General features: G+C 53.2%; 1 protein-coding gene across 2 annotated transcripts; it reads right to left on the reverse strand.

Moving 5' to 3' along the window:
• Window positions 1-443: 443 nt before the first annotated feature.
• On the reverse strand, window positions 444-21,686 carry IL12RB1 (interleukin 12 receptor subunit beta 1). Of its 2 annotated transcripts, XM_075902931.2 has the most exons (15): window positions 21,371-21,686; window positions 14,568-14,682; window positions 12,015-12,184; window positions 11,470-11,624; window positions 9,641-9,674; window positions 8,577-8,687; window positions 8,340-8,422; window positions 7,720-7,939; window positions 6,945-7,118; window positions 6,154-6,255; window positions 5,109-5,255; window positions 4,520-4,663; window positions 3,826-3,922; window positions 3,651-3,732; window positions 444-2,649 (listed from the first exon to the last, which is right to left on the reverse strand). In XM_075902931.2, the coding sequence occupies exons 1-15, from the start codon at window positions 21,408-21,410 to the stop codon at window positions 2,170-2,172; spliced, it is 2,154 nt and encodes a 717-aa protein (XP_075759046.2). In that variant the 5' UTR covers window positions 21,411-21,686; the 3' UTR covers window positions 444-2,169. The 2 variants fall into 2 exon arrangements, with proteins under 2 accessions (XP_075759046.2, XP_025042316.3); XM_025186531.3 differs by lacking the exon at window positions 14,568-14,682.
• Between the last annotated feature and the right edge of the window lie 4,407 nt (window positions 21,687-26,093).

Raw genomic sequence — 26,093 nt, forward strand, 5'->3', positions numbered from 1 at the left:
GTTGGACCTCTCTCGTCCGGCACCCTCGGGACCTTACCAGACCTGAACGAGGGAATTTCCCCTGCTACTGGCCCCCCAGTTTCCCTCCCCGCTGCCAGCCCTACCCACCAGGCTGCTGCGCTGCAGTGGCCCTGGCAAACTAGACTTCCGCGGCCCCAGCCCTGTTGTCAGGGCTGCTGCATCCCTGGCCTCGGCCGTGCTACTGGGGCTGCCACGGCCACGGCCCCAGTTCCAGTGCCAGCTCTGCTGGGCTCCAAGCCACCAGCCCTCTTGCCACTGGGGCTCCCAGCCAGGACTCCCTAGTCCAGGAATATCTGTGGTCCTACTGGACCATGGATGTTGCCGGACGAGAGAGTCCTGATTTTAGGAGGATCACCACACCACAATATTTGTTGTAGTTGGATTTTGTTGGTTTTTATATTTTGGGGGGGGGGGGGGGGAAATGGTGTCTATTTGACTCTGCGGGTGTTTAATGTACCCTGCGGTGGGGATGAATAAGGAAGGGAGGCAAAAACAGATCTGCTAAAATGTCTGGCGCATTCATTATTTATTAATATTCAAGTCACCCTGCAAACTCCCATCACCTTGCAGTACAACGCTGATTGGCAGTGGAAGAGCTGAGCAGCTGTGCCCAGGCATTGGGACAAGATTCACCCTTTTAGGCAGCTGCTGTCTTTGGGGGGTGAGGAACAAGGCTGCTCCCCAGTCGTGTCTCAGGTGGCCGGGTGCCAGGGCCGCCCAGAGGATTAAGGGGGCCCTTCCTGGCACTCCCTGTCTCAGACCTCTGACTTCAGACATTCTTGTGGGGGCCCCTATGGGGCCCGGGGTCTGGGGCCAATTGCCCCACTTGTCCCCCCTCCCTGGGCAGCCCTGCCGGGTGCCCACGAAGCCTGTTTCATGTGGCACTGACATTTCCCTGCAGAGAAGTTCGCTGCGCTGCTGAGGGCATCAGGTTTTCCCTGTACTTTCCCTGCTCGCGGGTTTTGAACGTTCAGCGTGTGCTGAGCCTGTCTCCGAGAAATGCAGCATGTAGGCCAAACCACAAGCTAACCCCCACTCCTTAGTGCTGATTCAACCGTGCCTGAAATAGCAGACGAAGTACCTGCAACAGACTAAACTTGAAACACGAAAGCCAAGCTCTGAGCTGCACCCACGGAATAAGCTCTGAGACGAGGGATTTGCCCCTTATTACTGTGTGGCACACAGGTGCTCTCCATGCTTTGTAGTGATATTAACCATGCAGGGTTCCTTGGCACGGCAGGTTAGTGAATTCGCCTCGGCGTCAAATCCTAGCGCAAGCCTGAAAGGCAGATACGTCTGTAAGTCGCACCTGGAGTCTGCTCTGCATTTCGGCATCCTGTACCCAGCCTGTCAGTTTTACGGACCCACGTCCTTCTCCAGGAACGATTTTGTTCAGCCGCTGCTATAGCCTTTGCAATAGGGTTTACAGTGCGAGGACTGACTACGCAGACTGGCTCTAGCTCAGAGTCTCAGCGGTGCATGGTTCTGGAAAGCAACATACGGCACAGCCGGCACCGGAGGCCTGTGGGTGGAGGGATTCTCTCTTGCTGACAGTCAGATGGTGTGTGGGGAAGCAGAGGGAACGCAGCCCTCTGAAACAGACCTTTGCAAAGAGAGGAGCAGGCTCCTGTTCCTGATCAGTGCCAAGAGCAAACCTTCGGGGCGGTTTCCTAGGTAACGAGGGGAATCCCCATTCTGTAAGGAAATTCCCGCCTGCCAAAGCACACCAGATGAAATCTCAAACAAGGAAATGGGATCTGGAAGATGAGGAACTCGGAGACCGTAGCTGGGCTGTGGGACCCTTTCTCGCCTCTCAAATGGTAGAGGATGTTGGAACACCGTCGGCAGGGCGAGAGATGGACCTTTGGTCTGACCCAGTACGGCCGTTCTTACGTTCTAACAGTTCATGCTTCCTCTGCAGCATTTCCCTGTGGGGCCGGGACATGTATAAGCCAGTCCCTGCTGCTGAGCTGACCCTCGAAATCTGAAAAAAGACCTAACAGCGCAGTGCTGAGGAAGTCTCACAGGACACCTGCGGAGTCCTGTCCCAGGGGGTAGGCCTGAGCACTTGGAGCCTCGCCATGGCAACGCTCTGTTTCCCCAGACTGTCCTGAGCTGAACGCGCACCCCTCCTCCCCGTGATATGGTTCACTTATCATGTAAAAAGCCAAAGCTGCCCCCATTCTTTATGACCACGGGTTTGTCCGAGAGCAGCAAAGAGAGCTGCACCGGCGGTCGGGATGGCTCGTTCGGCTCTGCAGTGGCACCCTCATCCGGCGGGGGCCGAAAAGGGCTTGTGCCGGCTTCAGCGAGGTTATTTTGACCTCTTATGCCATCAAGTTCTCTGAAATCGTCTTCTTCCTGTTCCTCTTCCGCTGGGGTCAGAAGCACCTGCCTTCTGTACTCAAACGGCAGGTCGCTCTCAAACGGCAGGTCGCTCTCAGAACCTGCCTGGCCCTCCTTGGCCTGTAACATCTCTGCCGTTTCTTCCGTCGCCGTGTCGGGAAGCAGGGAGTGAGTCTCGGTGTTCATGTCAGGCTCCCCTTTGTCTGAGGTGAATTCGGTCACCAGCGGTTCCGTGGGGCTGACTTTCTCTGAGGGCTCCACAAATCCTGGCCGCAGCTTCTCCTGGAAAGGACAAAGCACGTGGTCAGTGCAAAGCCACCCGATGTGGGACATGTGTGTGTCACGCATCTGAGTACAAACCATCACGTTGACACGCCAAAGGCAGAACAGCCCCGGGGGCATTTCAGGCAAGCTACACAATTCCAGCCTCCCCCTAGACTCCTTCCTGGGACTGCCACCAGGCTGAGATCCTGAGACTGCTGGGACACAGGTCACAGGTGGAGCATGCTGGCTTCAGGCCTGCGATCGGATTCCCTCTAGCTACTGTCTACAGTGACTCCAAGAGCCGTCTACTCGTAGAGGACTTTGTGAGCTCAGGTGGGAAGAGACCTGGGCCTGAGGGAGCCAGTTTCTGTCCACAGTCCCCTAGTACAGACCTTCCTCCCGCCATGTTAGGCCTTTTGGGGTTGGTCAGATGTGCTCAAATTATATTGTTATTAGCAGGGCTCGATGGCGAGTAGATTACAACCTGGAAGAGCCGGCGCAGCAGAGAGCAGAACCACGCGGCTGGCGAGCGGGGCTCGCCGCCACTTTGCGAGCCTTGGTTAGTTGCATATTTTCAGCAATTGCATGAAACATGCAAAGCCTGATTTGACCACCACTCTCCATGCAGCTTTGCTGTCTCGGACAACCTTCTGACTTTTATCCCATGAATCCTAGGGTTTCCAGGGGTCCGGTTTTCACCCGGACAGTCCAGTATTTGTGGCCCCTGTCTGGTAAAAAACCCAGAAAATACTGGACAGAAATATTTTCTGTTTTGCTCAGACGGAAGGCCAGCATTCTTCCCCTGCCACATTTGGCAGGAGCAAGAGGAGCGGGGAGCGTGAGGATTTAAAGGCACAGTGAGGGTTTTTTTTTTTTTTTTGCTCAACCAATTTTTTCCTCCGTCATGTTCAGGATTTTTTGTGAAAGTATCTGGCAACCCTAGTCATCTCCTTCCCCCACAGCAGGCTGCCTGGCCTGCAGCTTCTTCCCAAGGTAAGAGTTTGGGGTCGGAAACTCACCTGGCTCATCTCCTCAGCGGGGAACTTGAGGGCTTGGCTGTCCACGGGGCTGGGCAGAGGTGGGAACAGCACTTTCTTGGCCCTGGAGGATGTTGGCAGAGGTTGGTTAGTGTGCAGAAGAACAAAAGGGCATAGAGAACCGGAGCAATGGGAGAGCAAAGGCCAGCACATTCACCTCTTTTTGCCGAAGTGGTAAAACATGGCCAGGATCAGGATGCCTAGGAAAATACCGAGGTACCTCAGGTTGACTTTCCACTCTGGAGGGTTGGGACCTAGGAGGAAACACAGTTCTTTTTTGTATGGTGCCTGTGGGAGGGCCTGTGTCTCAGCAGAGCTTTGACTAATTCAGGGCTTGGACTCTCTCTCGCTGCCCCTGTGGCGTGTCATGGCAGAGCCCAATCAAGGAGGCGGTGGGGTGGAGGCAAGGTCAGGGCCAAGCAGCAGGATCAGGGCCTTGCAGAACTGTAGCTCGATTCCTGGCTGTGCCACTGACTCACTGTGTGACCTTGGGTAGAGCACTTAGTACCCCCATCAGTACAATGGGGGCCCGAAGCAACAACAACGGGGTGCTGCTGTTGTTCAAACAGAGGTGCACGTTCCCCACTCCTCGCTGGACTGCTGGGGTGGTGCAGGCGTCTCTGCTTTTGCTTTCGTGAGCCTCTCTGCCCACAGCTTCTGCCAAAGCTGTTCCTCTCTGCTTGCAGGAGAGGAGGAGACGCAGGCCCTCCCGGGCCAAGAGAAACCTCCTCGGGCTGAAAGAGTCTCTTTCAGGAATCTGAGCCTCAGAGCAGCTCCTGCAAGCTACTCACTTCACACACACACACCCGCCCCGGGCCAAGCAAAGATGGGGGGGCTCCACCAGCTATTACCGAGCTTCATGGTCCGAAACGGGTACTGGGGACTGCAGGGCGTGTCTCGGTCTGCGGTGGCTGCCTGAATCCCAACCCGGTAGGAAGTGCTGGGCTGCAGGTCCCGGAGGGCGTAGCGCATCGCTGAAGCGTTTGCTTCGTGATCTGGTTAGACGACGATGGATGGGTTGAGCTATCAGCAGCATGGGAACCCCTCCCAATTCTGCTTTCTTTCTGGGAAACAGCTTGTCCCAGTTTCAGCTCTCCAACTATTTCCCATGCCCTTCCGCCTAGGATATTGGCCACCTCCAGAGCAGCCCCCCTCCTCCCTCCTATCTCTCTTTGTCTCCCCTCCTCCCAGCTTCTCTCTGCTCCTCTGCCCAGCCCCAGCGCGGTCCTGTCTCTAGATCTATTTGGCGCACGGAGTCGCTGACTGTTCTAGAGGCAGCAGGAGCAGGAGACCACACTCACCCTAAGGTGCTCTCGCTGGCTGATTTCTGCTCAGCTCAGTCATGCAGGCAGCCTGCCTATGACCCATGCTAAGCTGCGGCCCGCTCTTGGCATAATGCGTTGGAAGGGAGAAAGGCAAAGCCAAGGGTTTTGCACTCACATAACATTCTGTTCTCTTGCTCACTCCTGTGGCAGATTGTGAATTTCTTCAGAATGCCGGGGCACTGGGAGACGGGTGACAGATTCCAATGCAGGACAGCTGAGGTCGCTGTGATGTTCTGGATGTGAAGGGGCCCATCCAAGGAAGCTGTGAAAGGAGAGGTAGGAAAGAAAAGCAGCAAGTGGGATTCACTGCTAGAAAACAGGCCAGGAAGCCACCAATCTTTCCCTAGCGTTCCCTCTAATTTTTTCCATCCTTGTGCAGAATAAATTTTGTTCTGTGCACTGGGACATGTGTGGATGTGCACCACCCATAGAAGCGCACGTTGCCAGAGTCGGGCAGGCCGGCGGCTGTGAGCACTCTGCTAATCACCTGAATCTCTCCTGGATGGCTGCGCTTCTTACCCAGGCTTATTTCGCCTACCCATAACCTGCTCCCTTCAGTTCCCTGGATTACAAGCAGCTAAGTTTGGCCTTTGCTTGAGCACCCACTGAACCCTGAGAGGGCTGCCTGGCCCTAAGGAATTCCTGCCTCTGAGGAGTGAGGGTTATACTGGCATCTTGGTTTCCCACCCATACAGAGCGGGGCTCTGAAGAGCCATCCTGTGAATAGTGCGGGTTTGGGAAAGGTCCCTTGTGCAGGACTTCCCCTTGGCCTCTTGCATCTGCTCTCATGCACTTATTGTGTGACATACTTTTTAAATGCTCCTTTCTGCAGGGCAGGGACGGTGTCTTTGCTGGTTTCTCGGAGGGGTCGAGCACGTTTTGTGCAGGGTCGTGAGGAATCATTTCTTGCTCCCTCGGTGAGAGCAGAAGGAGGCACAGGAGGAGGGGTGTTTTGGGTTGTGCAACTGACCAACTTTTAGAACCTGAGAAAATATATTTAAAAAGGACCCATTCTACCATCAAGCCCCTCTCTGCTGAGGCTCACATACCCTGCCTACTCAAGGTCATCTGGGAGTCCCTCTGCCTGGCACGTGTGTGATAAAAGCAGGTTGAATTGCTCTTGTCCTTCCCCAGTGGAAACACGACATGCTCAAACTTACTGTTTGTAGCAAAGTGATACGTAGAACCAAACGTTGACCAGTGCTTCTCGGGTCCCAGTCCGTGAATGGCAATTCTGTAACACTTCTTAGGTTGCACTGTCCCTGGAGCATAAAACCAGGAGACACTCCTCTCAGATAAGGGGAAGGGAGTGACCTTCTGTCTGCACTGCCCGATCCCACGGGGAGATAAGGACTGGCACGGAGAAAGTGAGGCAGGCTGCATATCTCAGCTGGTTGCCCGGCTTCGCCAAGTGGTGGGAATTTCCAGCATCAGTAAAGGAACATTTTGAGAGGCCAAAACCTGCCTGCAAACATTCCCTCTGATTTTTTTCCACCCACGTGCCGAATAAATTTTGTTCTGTGCACCGAGGATGTGCACCACCCGCGGGAATACATGCTGCTGTCTGTGGGCAGCTGTGGGTGCTCTGCTATTCAGCTGGGCCACAACTGACTCTCTCCTGAGCGGCCACCCAAGCGCTCGGTTTACAGGGAACGCTGCAACCTGCTGCTCCTAAATGACAGCTGCAGCACGGACTTGGAAAGCGCCGACGGCTTTGGCTCCAGGTGGAGCCAGGCCTTTGCCTCACACAGACACCTCCGGACCACGGGCCACTGAAACGGACCCAGAGATTCGTGCTGACGGCAGGGGGCTTGGCTCCACCTGGCTGTTCCACACGGGCATTTAGCTTCCCAACAACTGGCGGAGGAGCAGGGTCCCCGGACGGAGCGGGCTGGCAGAGGGAGCCTGAAGAAAGGAAGGTTAAAGAGATGGGATTTGTCCCCATTATTACCTGTAGCCACATAACTGTCCTGTTCAAAGAACTGTTTGTGGATACATTCCTCCCGGCCCTCCTGGGGGTTTTCCAGGGGCTGCCTCTCGAAGCAGTAGCGGGTCCCATTGGTCTTTGCTGCCCACTGCACTGTCACGCTGCTGCCAGCCGAGCTGACGTTCAGGAAGCCGATTGCTGGGAGGCAATACAAGGAGACGCGTTATGAGCAGAAACACGGCACCAATGGCCCAAACACACGGCTCCAAATTCCCGGCACCCCGGGGCGGACAGCACTGGGGTCGGGGCACAGATGGGCAAGACCGGTGTCCTGTGTGTTGACCATCCACCCGAAGCCCTGATCCTGCAGGTGGTCAGAGGGAGAGGTGGGCGCCCGTCCCCATTTGCTGAGGCCATGCAACATTGAGGGCTTTAGCAATGCCATTTGTTGAAATCTCAAAGAGGGGAATAACCCAGGGAAAAGACCTTAATCCTCTGCCATTGAGCCCAATGCTCTGGCTGCAGTCCCCGTCCAAGGCCACGGCAGCAGGGCCAGCAGTCAGTGTTCCCTCTAATTTTTTCCAGCCATGTGCGGAATAAATTTTATGTGGACAGCGACGTGCAGAGGTGCACCACCAGTAGAAACACATGCTGCCGGCTGTGAGTGCTTTGCTAATCAGTTGGGTGGCACCTGAATCGCCCCTGGGCAGGGAACACTTCCAGCAGTGGATGGGTTTGGTCCTTGCAGGAGGCGTGCTAGGGCAGTGGCGGTGCGGAGGGGGAGCTGAGGTGTCCGTACCTGGGTGATGTGCTGGAGGGATGTGATATGTCCGCAGGGGCCCACTGCCTGCTGAGTTAGAGGCGCCCATAGAAACGTGGTACTCTGCCCCGGAAAGAACCACGCTCAGCGTCGTCGCATTCTTTACGTGGACGATATCCCTCTCTTGCTCTTTGCACCCGCACGCCCGCATGTCGAACGTCAGTGTGTAGCTAATTTCTCCCTGCTCTTCACAGGCTTCCTGCCGGGGGTTTGGAAGGATGACAGTCAGTGACAATACCCTGAAGCTGTGCGTACGTAGAACTCGGGCAGAATCAAGGAGCCTGTTGTGAAAATAGTCACGTGGCCTAGGTTTTTTTCACGGCCCTCGTGCAATGGCCAGGGAGCTGCGGTCACTGCGGCCTTCACCCCCACCAGAGGGAACACCTCACAGACCCTCGTGGGATCAGAATTGGGGGAGGATGGTGGCATGACAACTTTCATCCCGATTGGACAAGAGGGTCCAGGATGGTAGCCCACTCACGGGAGAGTTAAAACACCTCTTGAGGCCCCACTCGCGTGGGACCTGCGTTGTCCCCGGGCCCCTGGAACCGATTTCATCCATCCGTGCGTGCAGTGGTGGAATTCACGCACTGCATTACCTGCCAGTGGACCGTCACGTTTCTCCGCCCGTTCCTCCCGAGTCTCCCCACCGTCAAATTCACCTCTGGGCTCGCAAGGATTTCTGGAAGGAGAGCAGGGAACTCTGGCCTCCTGTTTTCTTTCTCTCTGCAACGTCCTGCCCGCCTGCTTTCCACCCCTCCACTTCTGGCCTTCCTTTTCCTCCCCTCCCCCAACAGCATCTCTGCCCACGGTGTGGGTCATGTGAACTCTCCCACCTTCGGGGACAACAAGGGATTTGCTCCAGGTGCTCCAGTAGCTGCTCCAATGGGCCGTTTTGTGCCGCAGCTGGACTTCGCAGGCCGCGCGTGTTCCCAAGTTGCAGATCACTAAAGCAAACCAAGACAGCAAGGGCTGAGTGCCACACGCCAGGGGGAGTTTTCAGCTTCGCGTGGGTACCGTGCCCGTCTGGCTGCCATGCGGGGAGACTGGGCCTGGGGGCGGTCAGAGAAGATGGGGGGATCCCCTGAATGTCAGAGCAGAATTCCTGGGACACCCCCCCTCCTCCGTGCCCCTGGAACGTGAGGCCAGCTGAGAAATTACCTCCCAGCCAGAGAATGAAGAAGCTGGAGGGTGTTGGAGTGACCGGCACGGGCAGATGTAATTCTCAGGGCCTGGAAAGCAGCGGAGGGTGGAGAGAGGAGACCAGGCACTCCCCAAGCTGCGGCAGGTTTCACAGAACAGAGGCTTTGCTGCTGCTTTCCTCTTATAACACCCCCTCCCAGGTTCTCTACTCTGGAGGCAGCACAGGCCTGTGTCTCCATCCTCTGCCTCCTCCGAGGAGGGGCTGTGTGGGACACGAGGACCCCGCGCCAGGGTTTGTATGCAGTGAGCAGCCGCACGCATCTGGTTCACACGTAAATCAGAGCTGGGCAGGGGTGGCGGGTGTTACCTCGGAGGCTGAAAAGGTTCCTCCCTTAGATACGTGCCTAGAGAGAGGAACACTCCCAGCAGCTGTTGCTCTCCCTGTGCTGGGATCTAGGGTTGCCAGGTGTCCAGTATTGGACTGGACAACCCGGTATTTGTGGCATGTGTCCGGTAAAAAAACCCTCAGAAAATACCAAATTTGTAAAATAATTTTTTGGATGGAAGGCTGCTTGGGACATTCTTCCCTCGCTTGGTGAGGGGGAGTGTGAGTGTGTGGGGATTTAAAGGGACTATGACTCTCTTTTTTTTTTTTTTTTCCCCGCCGTGTTCGGTATTTTTTGTGAAACTATCTGGCAACCCTCCTGGGATCGAGCTCTGTAACGGACAGGGGCGGTGTCTGCGAGGAGACGCTGACCTGTTTTGTCGTCGTCCTGGGTCTGACACGCCACCTAGAAACAAACCAGACAAAGGAGATGCAAAGGCAGCGCCACCTTGCAGCGCCCCGTCACCCTGCCGCACTCACGGCCGGGCCTCGTGAAGGCTGAAATATTACTAGATTCCAGGACCACTGATGGGGGCGGGAATGCCTCAAGGCCCAGTGATTCCAAAAGGTCCTGGCCCCATTGCTACTGTGACCACAGCAACAGTGGCTAGAGCCCCAGGCCTCTTAAAGCACCACCAGAGTCCCAGGCGATGGCAAGGGGTGACTGGAAAGGGACGTGGTGCGGTCCGGGTGGCGCGGAGGGCTGGCCCCGCCCCTTCCACCGAAGGCCCCGCCTCCTCTGGGAGCACGGAGCTGCCCCCCCCCACACCTTGCTCAGGGGGCCGGCAATTCTGACAGCCCTCCCACTGCTAGATTCAAAAAAGAATGAGATGAGTTGGTGGAGGATAGGTCCAGCCTCATGTCTGGGCGCCCCTAACCCTCTGGCTGCCAAAAGCTGGTCCTGGCCAGGGGAGGGATCCCTCAATAACTGCCCTGCTGTGTTCATTCCCTCTGGGGCACTTGGCACTGGCTGCTGTTGGCAGACAAGACCCTGGGCTAAATAACCCTTTGGGCTGACCCAGCATGGCCGTGCACATGTTCTTGCAAAGGGCCTGGGTGCAAGGGAGCCCACCTCTTAGCATCCGGATGCAAGGATTTTTCTGCAAAGCAAACACCACCGCGGGGGTGGGGGAGCGAGCGCCTGTGACCCTCGGGGGGCAAAGCCGGCACTTTCTCAGCAGGAGCCGCTCCATCGCCCCGTGAGAAGGATCCAGGCACCGGCTCCCGCTCAGAACCGTGCGGGGCGCAGCGCTCAGAGAGGAGAACTGGGGAGCAAGCCGCCACGGTCACTGGCTAACCCTCCGCTTCCAGGGTTACAGAGCCCGGGCTCCTGTCCAGATGCCTTCTCCGGACAGCGTTCCGCCCCAGCTCGGGGCTCTATGCTGTGACACCAGGGGCTAGCCGGGGAACCCGGGCCCGTCCTCTGCATCAGTTCTAGCTCAGGGGCCTCGCGACCCGCAATCAGACCTGCCTTGTAGCTGTTTCCCTGGGCTCCTTCCTGCCCAGCCTCTCTCCCTCCTGGCCTGTTTCTAGGGTTGCCACTGGAGTTTCCTCTACTCCCTGTGGCTACTTCACCCCCACCAAGCCTTACTCCAGGGCAGGATCATTGGGTTTGCTTTCCCTTTGGAGTCTCCCCTTGTCTCTGATCTTTCCCTACTGCTCGGCTTCACTCTAAACGCTGGTCCTCCTGCTCAGGTCAGGCTTGGAGACTAAATAGCCTCTCAGGCCGGCTTACCATCCCATCAGGGCTGGCGCGGGGGGCTGTTCGCCAGTAAAGTGTCACAGGGGTATTTCCTAGCTCTAAAGCATTGAGGATGATTTCACAGAACTGCAGAGAGTTATTATTATCTGGGTTTTTCTTCCTACGTCATCCCTGCCCACGAACCCCAGATCCTGTCCCGGGAGGCGGCGTAATCCTCCTCCCCCCCCTCGGTAAAGAAGGGGAGACGTTTTTATCCAACGAAACAGATGGAAGGAGCAGATGGGCCACAGAAAAGACGTCACCAGGGCCCGGGGGTGGCTGCACTGAGGCGTGCTTACATAATGGTCTCGACAATGCACCATCAGTGGCTCCCCCCACCAGCCTCCTCACTGCAAGAATGTTGGGAGAAGTAGCTGAGAGGGAGCCGGGCTGGGGCCCCACCTGCCTTCCCACCCTGTCCTCTGGGAACTTCGCTTGTCGGAGTGCTGGTCCAACCCACCTGCGTCCATTGGGTGCCCTTCAGCCGCCTGTACTGAGCTTCCCTTTGTAACCGTCTGTCTTTGACCGTCGGGTCATCTGGCTTCGGCAGCGTCAGATTCAGGGTACCATTGGATTTACCATTCAATCTGGCGTGGTCGGGTGGATCCAATTTGACTGGAATTGCAAGGCGACAATAGGCGTTATTGAGGCTTCTAACTCCCGGGGTAGAGGTGGTTTGTGATTCCACAGGGCCGAGGGACCCTCAGAAACAGATCCCGTGTGTGCACAATCGTGCAAACATGTATTTGCACGTGCACGGATACAAACACAGCAGTGTCCACAGAAAACACCAGCACCAGTGCCTCCTCTGCCTCGGTCTTCCTGTGGGCAGGACGAGGATGCAGGCTCCCATCCTGGCAGGCCAGCAGCTTTCACAAGCCACAGATTTTGCATCACAAGAAAGCAGCTGTTTGCTTTCTAAGGAGGCTCACGAGGCTCCCCGCGCACCCAGCTGCTGCACCAAGGGAGCTGGCGTTAGCCTCCACCCCTCCAAGGGATGCTTACTGGCATACTCCAGTTGCAAAGTGATGTTCTCGGTCCTCTCAACTCTGCCTCCACTGTAGGATTCCACCCAGGCAGTGACATTCTCCAGCAAACGCATCCTCCGATAAGGAGAGCTGTAGTGAGTGGAGGGCCCGGTCTTGAACCGCTTGCAGGAAAGGGTGTTGTGATAACTAGGGAAGGAAGAAAGACAGTTATTGCAGTGCCAAGATGTGTCAATTATTGACTGCAGTGCGGGAGGCCTTCCACTTGCTCGTGGGACCTGGGTGCAGTTGCCATTGTGCAGTGGCTGCTCATTTAACATGATCAACGCGAATAAAGACATTAACTGGCTAACGCACTACAAAGGCAATTTCTTCTGCCTTTGAAATTCGCATTTGCACATCAAAAGCTATGAATGAGATACTTCCTGTCTGACTCAATTTGCGTCATTAACCCTGGTCCTACAATTGACAGGTAACTGCTTTTGCTGTTCTATATCCTCGGGATTCTGTAATTTCCACGCCAACTCATCTGATGAAGTGGGTTTTACCCACGACAGTGCACGATGTAATGTATTTGTTAGTCTCTAAGGTGCCACAGGGCTGCTCGTTGTCCTACTCATTCTATCAGCCCCAGATGCTTCCTTGAATTCTTCTGCAATTGGATGGACTGCGTGGTGTGACACATAAAACCACAAAGGTGACTCTGTCTCTGCTCTAGCTATTATGGGTCAGCAGATGAAGGGGAAATACCATTCAAATGTTTAATTACAGAGAAAATCGGGGTTACAGATGTAGAGGAACCCCAACGGTTGTGAAATATGAAGCGAGGTAAAAGCCTATTGTCTTTGCCAAAGAAATGACAATGGTGTGAAAGGAGCACATTAGAATCTGTAAGAAACTTAGGAAATAAACAGCTTCTCCAAGTGCAGCATCTTGTCAGCTGTTAATTTTCATTTAAATTACACCAATAAGACGGGAAGTACTCGCCTTTGAGTTTTCTCTAAGGGTATGTCCACACTCACACCCTCTTTCGATAGAGGGATGCAAATGAAGACATTCGAAATTGTAAATGAAGCCAGGATTTAAATATCCCCTGCTTCATTTGCATAATTGCATTCTGGTGCTATTTCGAAATAAAACACTCTGTGTAGACGCGTTATTTCGAGAGAAAACCCTTCTCTTGAAATACCTGTTAAACCTCATTTTATGAGGAATAAGGGTTATTTTGAGAGAAGGATTTTCTCTCGAAATAATGCATCTACACTGTGTTTTATTTCGAAATAGCGCCATAACACGATTATGCAAACGAAGTATGGGATATTTAAATCCCAGCTTCATTTACAATTTCAGATGTCTTCATTTGCATCCCTCTATCGAAAGAGGGTGCAAGTGTAGACATACTGAGAGAGGAAACTACTGGGGTTGGATGAGGTACGTCTGGAAGTGCAGGGGAAATTTTGAAATGGTGAGTTTTACAAATGTGACGGGACCATCTCAGCAGTAGGTCGGTAAGAAAGGAAGTTTAATTGTAATTTGGCGTGATTGTCGCTTCTTTGCTTTTCTTTCAACATGGTGCACAGTCAGCAGGGAGCAAGCCAATCTCCTTGGCTCCGGCGTCTTGTGTCTCTTGTTCTTCCTGTTGCTGGAGCCAGAGGGTCTAACATGCACCCTGCAGGCCCAGCACTCAGCCCACCTGGAGTTCAAATATCTCCACCATCCACAGGTGCAACCTGCCCGCAGACTTCCACACAGGGCTCCGTCTTGTTTCTGGTGCTTGTGTATGAGGCCCTGGCAGAGAAGTTAGAGATGGATGGATGCTGACTTCCCCACCTCCTTGTCCCGTTTCTACCTGCCTCATCTCCTTCACTGTCATTCAACTTACCTCCCCTCCAGGTGATTTCTGTCGTTCCGTCCCCCATCACCTTCCCTATCTTCTGTCCATCATCCATCTCCCCAGCATTGTCAGGGCTCGACGATTAGGGCAATCTACTCGCCTGTGGCAAGTAGATTTTAGCCTGGCACGGCGCCACAGCACGATCAGCGCATGTGCAGCATGGTCTGTGCATGCATAGCGTGCCGAACCGTGCAGCTGGTGATCGGGGCTCACCGCCGCTTGTCAAGCCCTGAGCATCGTTATGCATTACATACCCTGACACTCGTGCTCCCTGGAAGCTGTGCACTTGTGCGGCCACTTGGGAGAGATTCAAATACCGGCCAGCTGATTAGCAGAGTACCCACCGCTGGGTTTTTGTTTCTCTGGGTGGTGCACATTCATACATGCCTCAGCGCACATAAAAAATGCATTCCTCACACGGGTGGAAAAAAGCTGCAGATGGGTGGAAAGGATGAGAGGGGACAGTAATCCCACATCCCCAAAATATTCTAGGGACTGAGTTTTGTGTGCTTTGGGATGTGCTGCAATACCTTCTCCAGCACCGCTGCATGAGGCAGGCGGGTTTTTGAGATCTACTGTCCCATCTCTATTGTGCCCATCATCATAATAGACAAACGATGCCCTCACAGCACCCTTCTTCCCTCTCCCTTAGCACCCCTATTGGGGCGTCCAACTCACCAAAACGTGAGAATATAGGTGGCATTTCTGGACGGGGCTGCAGCCCTCCAGGTGCAGCTGAAACTACATTGGTTGCACTTCCTGTAGCAAGCCAAACTAGGATCCTCGGTGGAGCCTGCGGGACACAAAGGAGCAATTGGAGTTGTTCTTTCCTGTTCCTTAGCGGATGTGCAGTGTCAGGAATGACCCAGGATCGTGCCTCCAGAAGAGCAGGAGGCTGGTGCCCATGTATGTCTCTCCAGAACAGGGACTGGCAAGAAACACGCAGGCTGCAGAAACTCAGGGGTTGGCCTCAGGGTTGTCGTCCTTTCCTCTTGCCCACTGGCTTTCAATCCCTGCTAATCTGGAGCTGGGTTGAAGGTGCAGGGCAAAATGTCACCAAGTTCCATCGGATACGCACGACATTACAATGGACTGTGCCTAGTAGGGATGTGAATGGTTAATCAGGGCTGGACCAGATGCGGCCCGGGGGGCTGAATCCGGCCCATCTACCCCTTTGATTCGGCCTGTGGTCTGCATCTGGCTGCTTTCTATTTCTAGTCCATTGCCCATGGCACCGAATTTCCAGGTGGTGGCTCAGGCAGCACGATCCTATTTAAATGGCTCATGGGTGCAGTGCTACCCTGGCAGCCGCAGCCACCTGCGGTAGGGACGGGGCCGAGCCCTTTGCTGAGTTTTTACTTCAAACTCTGGAGGGAGGCTAGGCCACAGTCCCGCCCCTTCTGCCCAGGCCCTGCCCCGTCCGTGACCGTGTACCAAAAGTAAGTGCCCCCCCCTGCAAAAGTTTTCCCACCCCTGGGCTAACCAGTGAGCATCACCCTTATTGGGTGATGCTTACCAGTGACAGTTAACACAGGCAGGAGACTGCTCCTGCTCTAGCTCAGAGGGGCCCATCATGAGTGGGGGGTGGGCTCCAGCTTGGCCAGAGGAGCCCTGACCACAGCAGGCCCAGCCTGGTCAGAGCAGCAGGCCACGGGTAGGGATGCTCCAGTCTGGCTGCAGTGGGAGGGTGGGTCGTGGCCCCTTGCCTCCCATTTAAGTGGTTAAATGGGATTTTACCTCCCTGGTGCCTACGAGAAAGAGAGGAGAGCAGAGAGCAGCACAGGCCTGGTACCTTTCCAGGCCAGGCTTGCGGTTCTAGCTTTGGGATGCCCGACAATGGGAATGGGCTAAATCCAGCTAAGCACCTGCGGTGCCCTTTCTCCCTCTCCTCGCAGCATGTGCTGCAGGGGGCTGGGGCCAGCATTCACCTCCGCTGTTTCATCTGCCACTTGGGTTTTCCAAGCCTTCAGAGATATGCTCCCCCAGGTGCATGACAGACAACGGGATCTTCCGGGGCTCTGTGGGGAGCCTGCTGCCCACCCCACCGAACTGGGGCAAGTGTCGTGGTCCACTGACCACAGGAGGCAATGAAGAGAGCCCCCTCCCCTCAGGTCCACAGATCTGCGCTTCCCTGTAGTAAGGATCACCAGGGTTTGATGCTTCCATATGGCAGGTGTGTCTGTCAGTGCAGGGGTGAGTGCAAAGGTGTATGGAGAAGGGGGAGAAAGAGTGTGGGTGCTAAAAGAACATGGGGGCACTGTGTATTATGTGGCAGACCGAAAGCAGCCGGCTGCAGGAGTTTGGTCCTATTGGATTCCGGGAGGGGGGTGGGCGTTAGCTCGCCCACATCTAAAGGACTTTCCCCAACCCATGGGGAGGGTCTACAGAGCCCAGGACATCAAATGATTATGAGGGACAAATGAAGAGAAAAGGGAGAGGGGTGTGGAGGTCATAGGGTCAAAATGAGGGAGCCGGATGGGGACACCGAGCAGAGCACCCCGGACAGCGCCCACTGCCCCTCAAAGGTCTGGAGAGAGCCAGCAGACTGCCCGTGAACGGATACAGGAGTGGAAATAGACCCCTCCCTCAGCCAACCTCTGCTCCCTGGTTTTGCAGATTGCCATCTTGGCAAGAGCCAGGAGAAGGCTGACGAGGAGGTCCCGCGACTGTGGGGCCACGGATGGGGTGCGCATGAAGTAATAGGGGAGGGGAGAAGTGTAGCCAGACCCTCAACAAGAGGTTCAGGAGGAGCTAAAAGAGGGGTAAAAAATAGTCCTATTGGATTCCGGGAGGGTCCACAGAGCCCAGAACGCCAGATGATTACAGGGGACAAATAAAGAGAAGACAGGGACAGGTGTGGGGGTCATAGAGAGGGAGCCGGGTGGAGACACCAAGCAGAGAACCCCATTGCAGGAGTTTGGTGGAGGTACACAGGGAGCCGGTTCCTGTTCCCTGCATAGGCTGCTCAGCAACCAAGACAGGCAGACACCTGAGACTCATTAAGAGCTGGTCTGCAGCAGCAGGCTAATTAGACACCTGCAGCCAGTGCAGGCCTGCTGGGCTCCTATAAAAGGCTTCCCCTCAGGGCAGGAGCGGAGGAAATGTAGAAGACTAGAAGATTGCAGGTGGGAGAGGTTTCACCTAGGTGCCCAGGTCAGGAGATGGTTCTGTGGGAGGTGATGGGGAAGTGGTCTAGGGAACAGCTGCTACTCTGTGGGGAATAAGGGCAAGAGCCTGCCTAGTGGCCAGTACCTAGGGCCCTGGACTGGAATCTGGAGTAAGTGAGCGGGACTGAGTTTTCCCCATGCCTGGTGGGCCACCACTGGGGATAAAAAGGGGAATCTAAGACCACGGAAGGGTTTCCCCCCAAGCTAGTGACTTGCCTGTGATAAAAATGATTCATGATGCAGAGAGCTCTCACCTCTGGGAGAGACAAGATGCAGTGTGGGGGGGGGGGGACTGTAAGCCTCTGAGGCACCCTAAAAATCTGCCAGGAAGCACAGGACCTGGGGGAGGGGGGTATGACTGGAGTGCTGTCACAAGTGGATGAGTTTGTGTGGGGCAGAGGGAGAGATTGGCAGAGGTGGGTGAGGGAGGATGTTTGCGCATGCAGTAACAGATATACTCTATCTGGCGGTTTGTGTTAACACAAGGAGGGGGGAGGTGTTTGATGCGGGGTGGGGGGAGGGAAATGTGTGTGGTTAGCCTTGCAAATCAGCAGTGTATCTTTCCCTATGCTCAAAGTCCTGGGCAGTGTATCAGATCCCCAGAGGAAAGTCACCTCTGTCTGAAAGGCACCAGGTAGCTCCTCTGAACCCCCATAATGAATGGGGCCACGTCTCCCCAGGTGTCTGGGTGAGGATAACTTTCATTTGTAGTGTACAATGCCACGATTGCTTTTGTAACAGTTTTAGGCAGGTTGTGTAAAAAGGCCAGTTGCGGTAGCTGGTGTCCTGTTAGAAGCGTTCTTGAATAGGAGGGAAGCGGTGAACGTGGTATACTTTGAGTTTGATAAGTTCCTTGATACTATCTCGCATGACCTTTTCATAAACAATTGAGCAAAATACAATCCAGATGGACTATGAGACGGTGAGTGCATAACTGGTTGGGAAACTATTAACAGACAGTAGTTCACAGGCAAACAGAAAAGGCATCTTGATTGGGTTCCCCATTCTGTTCAATATCATCATCAATTATGTAAATCATGGCATCAAAAGGGGGCGGGGGACCTTTTTTGGGTTGGAGGCCACTGACCCACAGAAAAATCAGGTAGGGGTTGCACACGAGGGGAAAAGCAATTAAAAACAAAAAACCCACCTCTGCTAATGGGGCCTCTGACTGAGAAGGAGACAGAGACGCCGCATGTTCCTTTTGCACACTAGAGCTGAGGGGTGGGCCAAGGGTAGTAGATTTTGTAGGCTCCAGTCCTGCAGGGGGCTGAAGCCCCAGTGTGGGTTCCCCAATACTAGAAGGAGCCCTGAACCTCAGGGGCCGAATCCAGGCGAGCCGAGGGCCGCATTGGCTCCTGGGTCTTAGGTTCCCCAGAGAGAGTGCATTTATACAGTTTGCAGATGAGACCAAGCAGCGAGGGTGACAATTGCTTTGGAAGATAGGACTAAAATTCCAAATGATCTGGAGAAATGGTCTGAGGTCGATAAGGACAAATGCAAAGTGCTCCACCTAGAAAGGAACAATCAGTGGAATACATAGGCTGTGTCTAGACTGGCCAGTTTTTCCGGGAAAATCAGCCGCTTTTCCGGGAAAAATTTGCCAGCTGTCTACACTGGCCGCTTGAATTTCCGCAAAAGCACTGACTTCCTACTGTAAGAAATCAGTGCATCTTGCGGAAATACTGTGCTGCTCCCATTCGGGCAAAAGTCCCTTTTGCGCAAAACTTTTGCGCAAAAGGGCCAGTGTAGACAGCTGAGATTGGTTTTGCGCAAAAAAACCCCGATCGTGAAAATGGCGATCGGGGTTTTTTTGCGGACAAGCGTGTCTAGATTGGCATGGACGTTTTTCTGCAAAAAGTGTTTTTGCGGAAAAGTGTCCATGCTACTCTAGATGCTCTGTTCCAAAAATGCTTTTAACAGAAAACTTCTCTGTTAAAAGCATTTGCGGAAAATCATGCCAGTCTAGACATAGCCATACAGGATGGGAGATGACTGTCTAGGTAGGAGAAGTGAGGAAAGGGATGTGTATGGGGCAGAGGTCATAGACCATAAACTAAATATGACCCACAAGAGTAACACTTTTTCAAAAAAATAAAAGCAACCGTTATTGTGGGGGATGTTCTCTTTTTCATCCGTGTGGATTTTTTTATCTATGTGCAGAATACATTTTATGTGCACTGAAGTATGGGCAGATGTGCACCACCAGCGAAAACAAAATCTATCTGTAGGTGCTCTGCTAATTAGCTGGGCAGCATTTGAATCTCTCCTGAGTGAGCGCACAGCTTAGAAGTAACACTGATTCTGAGATGCCTTAACAGGAGAGTTGTAAGCAAGACGTGAGAAGTAATTCTGCTCTACTTTACACTGAGGCCTCAGCTGGAGTACTGTGTCCAGTTCTGAGCACCACATTTCAGGAAAGATGTGGACAAACTAGAGAAAGTCCAGAGAAGAGCAACAAAAACGATTTAAAGGTCTAGAAAACACGACCTGTGAGGGAAGATTGAAATACAGGGGTTTGCTTACAATGGAGAAGAGAAGACAAAGGGTGCGTCTACGCTGCACCCTTAGCTCGTAATAAAATACACAATTTGCACTACTGAGATTTAGGTCCTTTTTGGAAATAGGCTATTTTGAAATTTGGTGTCTACAGAGCACCAAATTTCAAAAGAAAACACTATTTTGAGAGATCCTTTATCCCTCGTGCAATGAGGCTTACAGCGATGCCAAAACAGTGTGTCTGCTATATTTCAGGGTAGCAATTTTGAGATACCGCTGGTATCCCGAAATAGCATTGCAATGTAGACGTACCTGAGAGGGGACAGAACAGCTTTCAAGTGCATGAAAGATTGTTACAAGGAAGAGGGAGAAAAATTGTTCTCTTTGGCCTCTGAGGATAGGACAAGAAGCAATGGGCTTAAATTGCAGTAAGGGAGGTTTAGGTTGGACATTAGGAAAAACTTCCTAATTGTCAGGGTGGTTAAACACTGGGGCTACGTCTAGACTGGCATGATTTTCCGGAAATGTTTTAATGGAAAAGTTTTCCGTTAAAAGCATTTTCGGAAAAGAGCGTCTAGATTGGCATGGACGCTTTTCCGCAAAAGCACTTTTTGCAGAAAAGCGTCCATGGCCAATCTAGATGCGCTTTTGCGCAAAAATGCAAATCTCAGCTGTCTACACTGGCCCTTTTGCCCAAAACTTTTGCGCAAAAGGGACTCTTGCCCGAATGGGAGCAGCATAGTATTTCCGCAAAAAGCACTGATTTCTTACAGTAGGAATTCAGCGCTTTTGCGGAAATTCAAGCGGCCAGTGTAGACAGCCGGCAAGTTTTTCCGGAAAAGCGGTTGATTTTTCCAGAAAAACTGGCCAATCTAGACAGCCTGGAAGAGATTGTCTAGGGAGGTTGTGAAATCTCCATCGTTGAGATTTTTGAGAGCAAGATAGACAGACATCTATCAGTGCCTGCCAGACTCGTAGTCCTGCCTTGAATGCAGAGAACTGGACTTGATGACCTCTTGCGGTCCCTTCCAGCCCTATGGGGTCTCATGATGGCCTTCTCCACATCTCAATAAGAGAGGGTTGCACCTTTGCTTCTCTCCCCCTCCCAGCAAAAAATGGGTGCTCATTTCTCACTGCAGAATGATTGGGAAGCATCAGAGGCTTCCCTTCCTCCCCCTGCTCCCCCAGCAAAGCCTGGACCTGTAGCTGGGAGCAGGAAGCACTAGGTGGGGGGACAGTCTATATGAAAGGGGCTATTTGGAACTAGGAAAAGGCGGGGAGGGGGAAGCAGCATGATCTCATCAGGAAACGCACCCCCCCACACACACCAGTCACGCTGCCAGCTCAGCTCAGCTCTGTGCTCCTGAGACCAGCAGCCTAGGAATAACTAACCCAAACCTTCCTGCTTCAGGAGTTCACAAGCAGGCCTGAATGCAACAAACGTTGGTCCGAAAATACGGGCTCCTGGAAAGGAGAGTTCCTCTGCTGTCAGCTGGACCAGTCTTGTACTCATTCTAGAAGGGCTTTTGCCCGTGGCAGAAGCTGCCTGATGTGGAGTCTGAACAAGCCCTGAAGAGAACCCCGGGGACTTTTCCAGCTTTCTTTTGTTCAGGGCTAGTTCTCGACAGTGCGCTGTTGTCACTGAGTTGTGACCTGACCCTGTAGCTTTAGAAATAATCTCCTACCCAAACCAGCACAGATTTACTGCCGAAACCTTGGGTATGCGGAGGGGAAGCCTCCTTATCAACCCGCATCACGCGTCTGATGGCGCTTTCAAAGATATCTCTAATCTCCATATACCGCAGAATCACTTACCGCTTGGTGCAAGTGCAGCCAGCAACAGCAGCCAAACCATTCTCTGTCCCGTTGCTCCTCTTGGTTATTGTGTGGGAGCAGGCACAGAGGGGCTGACTGCTTGCTGGCTTTTACTCCTGGCTCTGCAGGGTGACCCTGCTGTCTCTCAAAGAGCTCCTGGCCTTAGGGCAAGTCTCTGAGAACTCATCTGGCGCTTGCGTTTCTGAGAAAAGGTGACGGAGACTTTCCCTGTGCATAAGAAAGGTGCTCACTTGTTACATCAGAACCTGAGGCGCCGTTACAGGCTTTGCTCTTACCAAAAGCAAAAGAGAAACCAAGAAAACTACCCCCACTTTGATCTGTGCACAGTTCTGTTCAGTCACTTCAAGGCGGCGTCACCAAAGCCACAAGGTCACCACATGTAGAGACAGGAGAGTGGAGAGCCCCACGCCGGAGCCCATCTCCATCTCAGGGCTGAATCGGGAGTCCTTCGGACTCCAGTCCCTGTTCCAGAGGGGCAACTCTGGAGTCTTTCCACAGACACCTGTATAGGTACGGCAGACTTACACCCACGTAACTTGAGATAAGAATCTGTCTGATACGTCCGGGCGTGCAGCCAGGAGTGTGTGTGTTTGAACTTCTCTTATTTCCAGAGTGCAACTGCCTTGTGTGTGTGCAAAAGCAACGAGGAGTCCTGTGGCACCTTACAGATTTATTGGGGCATAAGCTTTTGTGGGCATCTGATGAAGTAGGCCTTTGCCCCTGAAAGCTTATGCTCCAATAAATCTATTAGTCTATTAAGTGCCACAGGACTCCTCGTTGCTTTTGCAGTTTCAGACTACCCCTCTGATACGTGTGTGTGTGTGTGTGTGTGTGTGTGTGTGTGCGCATGCGTCTGTAGGGATGCATGAGTGTGTGTTGGGTGCTAAAGCTTTTCTGATGGGTTGCGTCTAGACTGGCATGATTTTCCGCAAATGCTTTTAACAGAAAAGTTTTCCGTTAAAAGCAGTTGCGGAACAGAGCGTCTAGATTGGCACGGACGCTTTTCCGCAAAAGCACTTTTTTGCAGAAAAGCGTCTGTGCCAATCTAGACACGCTTTTGCGCAAAACAAATCTGAGCTGCCTACACTGGCCCTTTTGCGCAAAAGGGACTTTTGCCCGAATGGGAGCAGCATAGCATTTCCGCAAGAAGCACTGATTTCTTGCATGAGATCGTCAGTGCTCTTGTGGAAATTCAAGTGGCCAGTGTAGACAGCTGGCAAGTTTTTCTGCTTTTTGCGGAAAAACTTGCCAGTCTAGACAAAGCCATGAGGTTTTCCTAGTGTTTTTGATGCTTTTCCAGGCAGGGCCAGACTAAGGGGTGGGCGAGCCAGGCAGCTGCCCAGGGCACCAACCAATGGGGGGCAACTGATGGCAGCTGTAAGGGACACCCGGCGTCCCTTATAGCTGCCATCAGGTGCTGCGTGCCTGGCTCCCACAGTGCCGGCCCCCCCCCCCATCCCCATGGCGCCAGCCAGCAGCGCCCTTCCCCCCATGGCCGCGGGGCCCTGCAGCGCCAGCAGTGGTGGCCGGGCTGGGCTGGGCAGCACATGTGCCGTGCACCCCGGGGGTGGGCCCGTGCACCCCGGGGGGGCAGGCCCGCACATGCGTCATGCACCTGGGGGCGGTCCCGCACGCCCAGGCCGGGGGTGCCAAAATGGCTCAGGCCAGCCCTGTTTCCAGGTGGGATTCAACTTCCTGAAGGGAGGCTCCAATGAGGATGGAGAGAGGCTGTTCTCAGTAGTGACGGGTGGCAGAACAAGGAGCGATGGTCTCAAGTTACAGGGGGGAGATCTAGGTTGGAGATTAGGAAAAACTATTTCCCTAGGAGGGTGGGGAAGCACTGGGATGGGCTCCCTAGGGAGGTGGGGAAATCTCCATCCCTAGAGGTTTTTAAGTCCCGGCTTGACAAAGCCCTGGCTGAGATGATTTAGTTGGGTTGGTCCTGCTTCGGGCAGGGGGCTGGACTCAGTGACCAGCAGAGGTCTCTTCCAGCCCTAGGATTCTATAATCCCTGATTTATTTAGGATTTCTAAGGCAATGTTATTTCAGAGAAAAATTCATCTCTTTAAAGGGGGCTTTTATTAGGACGAGAGCCCTAATTTCCCCTTGGATCCAATCCTGGCATGACCCCTTCATTACAACACCTGTTATAGAAATAACTGTGATTGTAGTATAGTCAGCACCGTGGCTTCACTGAAGGATCCACAAGAGGGTCAGATGGTGCAGGATAGGAAAAGCTCTTGTTTAAATCAAGATGTAATTAGCCACTTGCCCGGTATCATGACCATGAGAGATGGGCAGCAGCCTGGGGACTAAGGGGTTAACTGTACCTAGACTGGTAGCAGTCAGCCAATAGAAATACAGATAGGGATTTCAAACTGAGACAAAGGAATTTTGGTTTTTTTTCCCTCCTTTGTCTCTGGGTCAGTTTCTCTCCAGATACTGAGGGGGACAGACAACATGTCTCTCTCCAAGAAAAGACTTCAAAATGTGTAAGTAGGGTGAAGTATAGGTAATTCTGTTAGGTTTTATGGTTTGGGACTGTGGATCTGATGTCTGTGCATTTAGAAATGGGGTTTCCCCTCTTTTGTAATTAAGTTTTGTTCCCATGGGAACAAAACTTAATTACAAAAGAGGGGAAACCCCATTTCTAAATGCACAGACATCAGATCCACAGTCCCAAACCATAAAACCTAACAGAATTACCTATACTTCACCCTACTTACACATTTTGAAGTCTTTTCTTGGAGAGAGACATGTTGTCTGTCCCCCTCAGTATCTGGAGAGAAACTGACCCAGAGACAAAGGAGGGAAAAAAAACCAAAATTCCTTTGTCTCAGTTTGAAATCCCTATCTGTATTTCTATTGGCTGACTGCTACCAGTCTAGGTACAGTTAACCCCTTAGTCCCCAGGCTGCTGCCCATCTCTCATGGTCATGATACCGGGCAAGTGGCTAATTACATCTTGATTTAAACAAGAGCTTTTCCTATCCTGCACCATCTGACCCTCTTGTGGATCCTTCAGTGAAGCCACGGTGCTGACTATACTACAATCACAGTTATTTCTATAACAGGTGTTGTAATGAAGGGGTCATGCCAGGATTGGATCCAAGGGGAAATTAGGGCTCTCGTCCTAATAAAAGCCCCCTTTAAAGAGATGAATTTTTCTCTGAAATAACATTGCCTTAGAAATCCTAAATAAATCAGGGATTATAGAATCCTAGGGCTGGAAGAGACCTCTGCTGGTCACTGAGTCCAGCCCCCTGCCCGAAGCAGGACCAACCCAACTAAATCATCTCAGCCAGGGCTTTGTCAAGCCGGGACTTAAAAACCTCTAGGGATGGAGATTTCCCCACCTCCCTAGGGAGCCCATCCCAGTGCTTCCCCACCCTCCTAGGGAAATAGTTTTTCCTAATCTCCAACCTAGATCTCCCCCCTGTAACTTGAGACCATCGCTCCTTGTTCTGCCACCCGTCACTACTGAGAACAGCCTCTCTCCATCCTCATTGGAGCCTCCCTTCAGGAAGTTGAATCCCACCTGGAAACAGGGCTGGCCTGAGCCATTTTGGCACCCCCGGCCTGGGCGTGCGGGACCGCCCCCAGGTGCATGACGCATGTGCGGGCCTGCCCCCCCGGGGTGCACGGGCCCACCCCCGGGGTGCACGGCACATGTGCTGCCCAGCCCAGCCCGGCCACCACTGCTGGCGCTGCAGGGCCCCGCGGCCATGGGGGGAAGGGCGCTGCTGGCTGGCGCCATGGGGATGGGGGGGGCCGGCACTGTGGGAGCCAGGCACGCAGCACCTGATGGCAGCTATAAGGGACGCCGGGTGTCCCTTACAGCTGCCATCAGTTGCCCCCCATTGGTTGGTGCCCTGGGCAGCTGCCTGGCTCGCCCACCCCTTAGTCTGGCCCTGCCTGGAAAAGCATCAAAAACACTAGGAAAACCTCATGGCTTTGTCTAGACTGGCAAGTTTTTCCGCAAAAAGCAGAAAAACTTGCCAGCTGTCTACACTGGCCACTTGAATTTCCACAAGAGCACTGACGATCTCATGCAAGAAATCAGTGCTTCTTGCGGAAATGCTATGCTGCTCCCATTCGGGCAAAAGTCCCTTTTGCGCAAAAGGGCCAGTGTAGGCAGCTCAGATTTGTTTTGCGCAAAAGCGTGTCTAGATTGGCACAGACGCTTTTCTGCAAAAAAGTGCTTTTGCGGAAAAGCGTCCGTGCCAATCTAGACGCTCTGTTCCGCAACTGCTTTTAACGGAAAACTTTTCTGTTAAAAGCATTTGCGGAAAATCATGCCAGTCTAGACGCAACCCATCAGAAAAGCTTTAGCACCCAACACACACTCATGCATCCCTACAGACGCATGCGCACACACACACACACACACACACACACACACACGTATCAGAGGGGTAGTCTGAAACTGCAAAAGCAACGAGGAGTCCTGTGGCACTTAATAGACTAATAGATTTATTGGAGCATAAGCTTTCAGGGGCAAAGGCCTACTTCATCAGATGCCCACAAAAGCTTATGCCCCAATAAATCTGTAAGGTGCCACAGGACTCCTCGTTGAGTTTATTAATTGGTGGGTCTTCCATCTAGCCAATCAAACTATGTTTGTAACAGGAGTATTGTTCTGATAATAAAAGTTCTTCCTCTTTTATTAATCTAGTATTGGTTCAGTTCTGTGTCCTGGAAA

This window comes from Pelodiscus sinensis, chromosome 32, assembly GCF_052426305.1.
Source record: "Pelodiscus sinensis isolate ZL-2025 chromosome 32, ASM5242630v1, whole genome shotgun sequence".
Lineage (NCBI taxonomy): Eukaryota > Metazoa > Chordata > Testudines > Trionychidae > Pelodiscus > Pelodiscus sinensis.

Bases quoted from the DNA above. Each gene is read 5' to 3' on its own strand.
- IL12RB1 (XM_075902931.2), bottom strand. From the start codon at position 21,410: ATGGTTTGGCTGCTGTTGCTGGCTGCACTTGCACCAAGCG. The intron at 8,688-9,640 runs GTCAGCGTCTCC...GGTTTGCTTTAG, and splicing joins CCAGGACGACGACAAAACAG to TGATCTGCAACTTGGGAACA. The intron at 3,733-3,825 runs GTGAATGTGCTG...AACATCCTCCAG, and splicing joins TACCACTTCGGCAAAAAGAG to GGCCAAGAAAGTGCTGTTCC.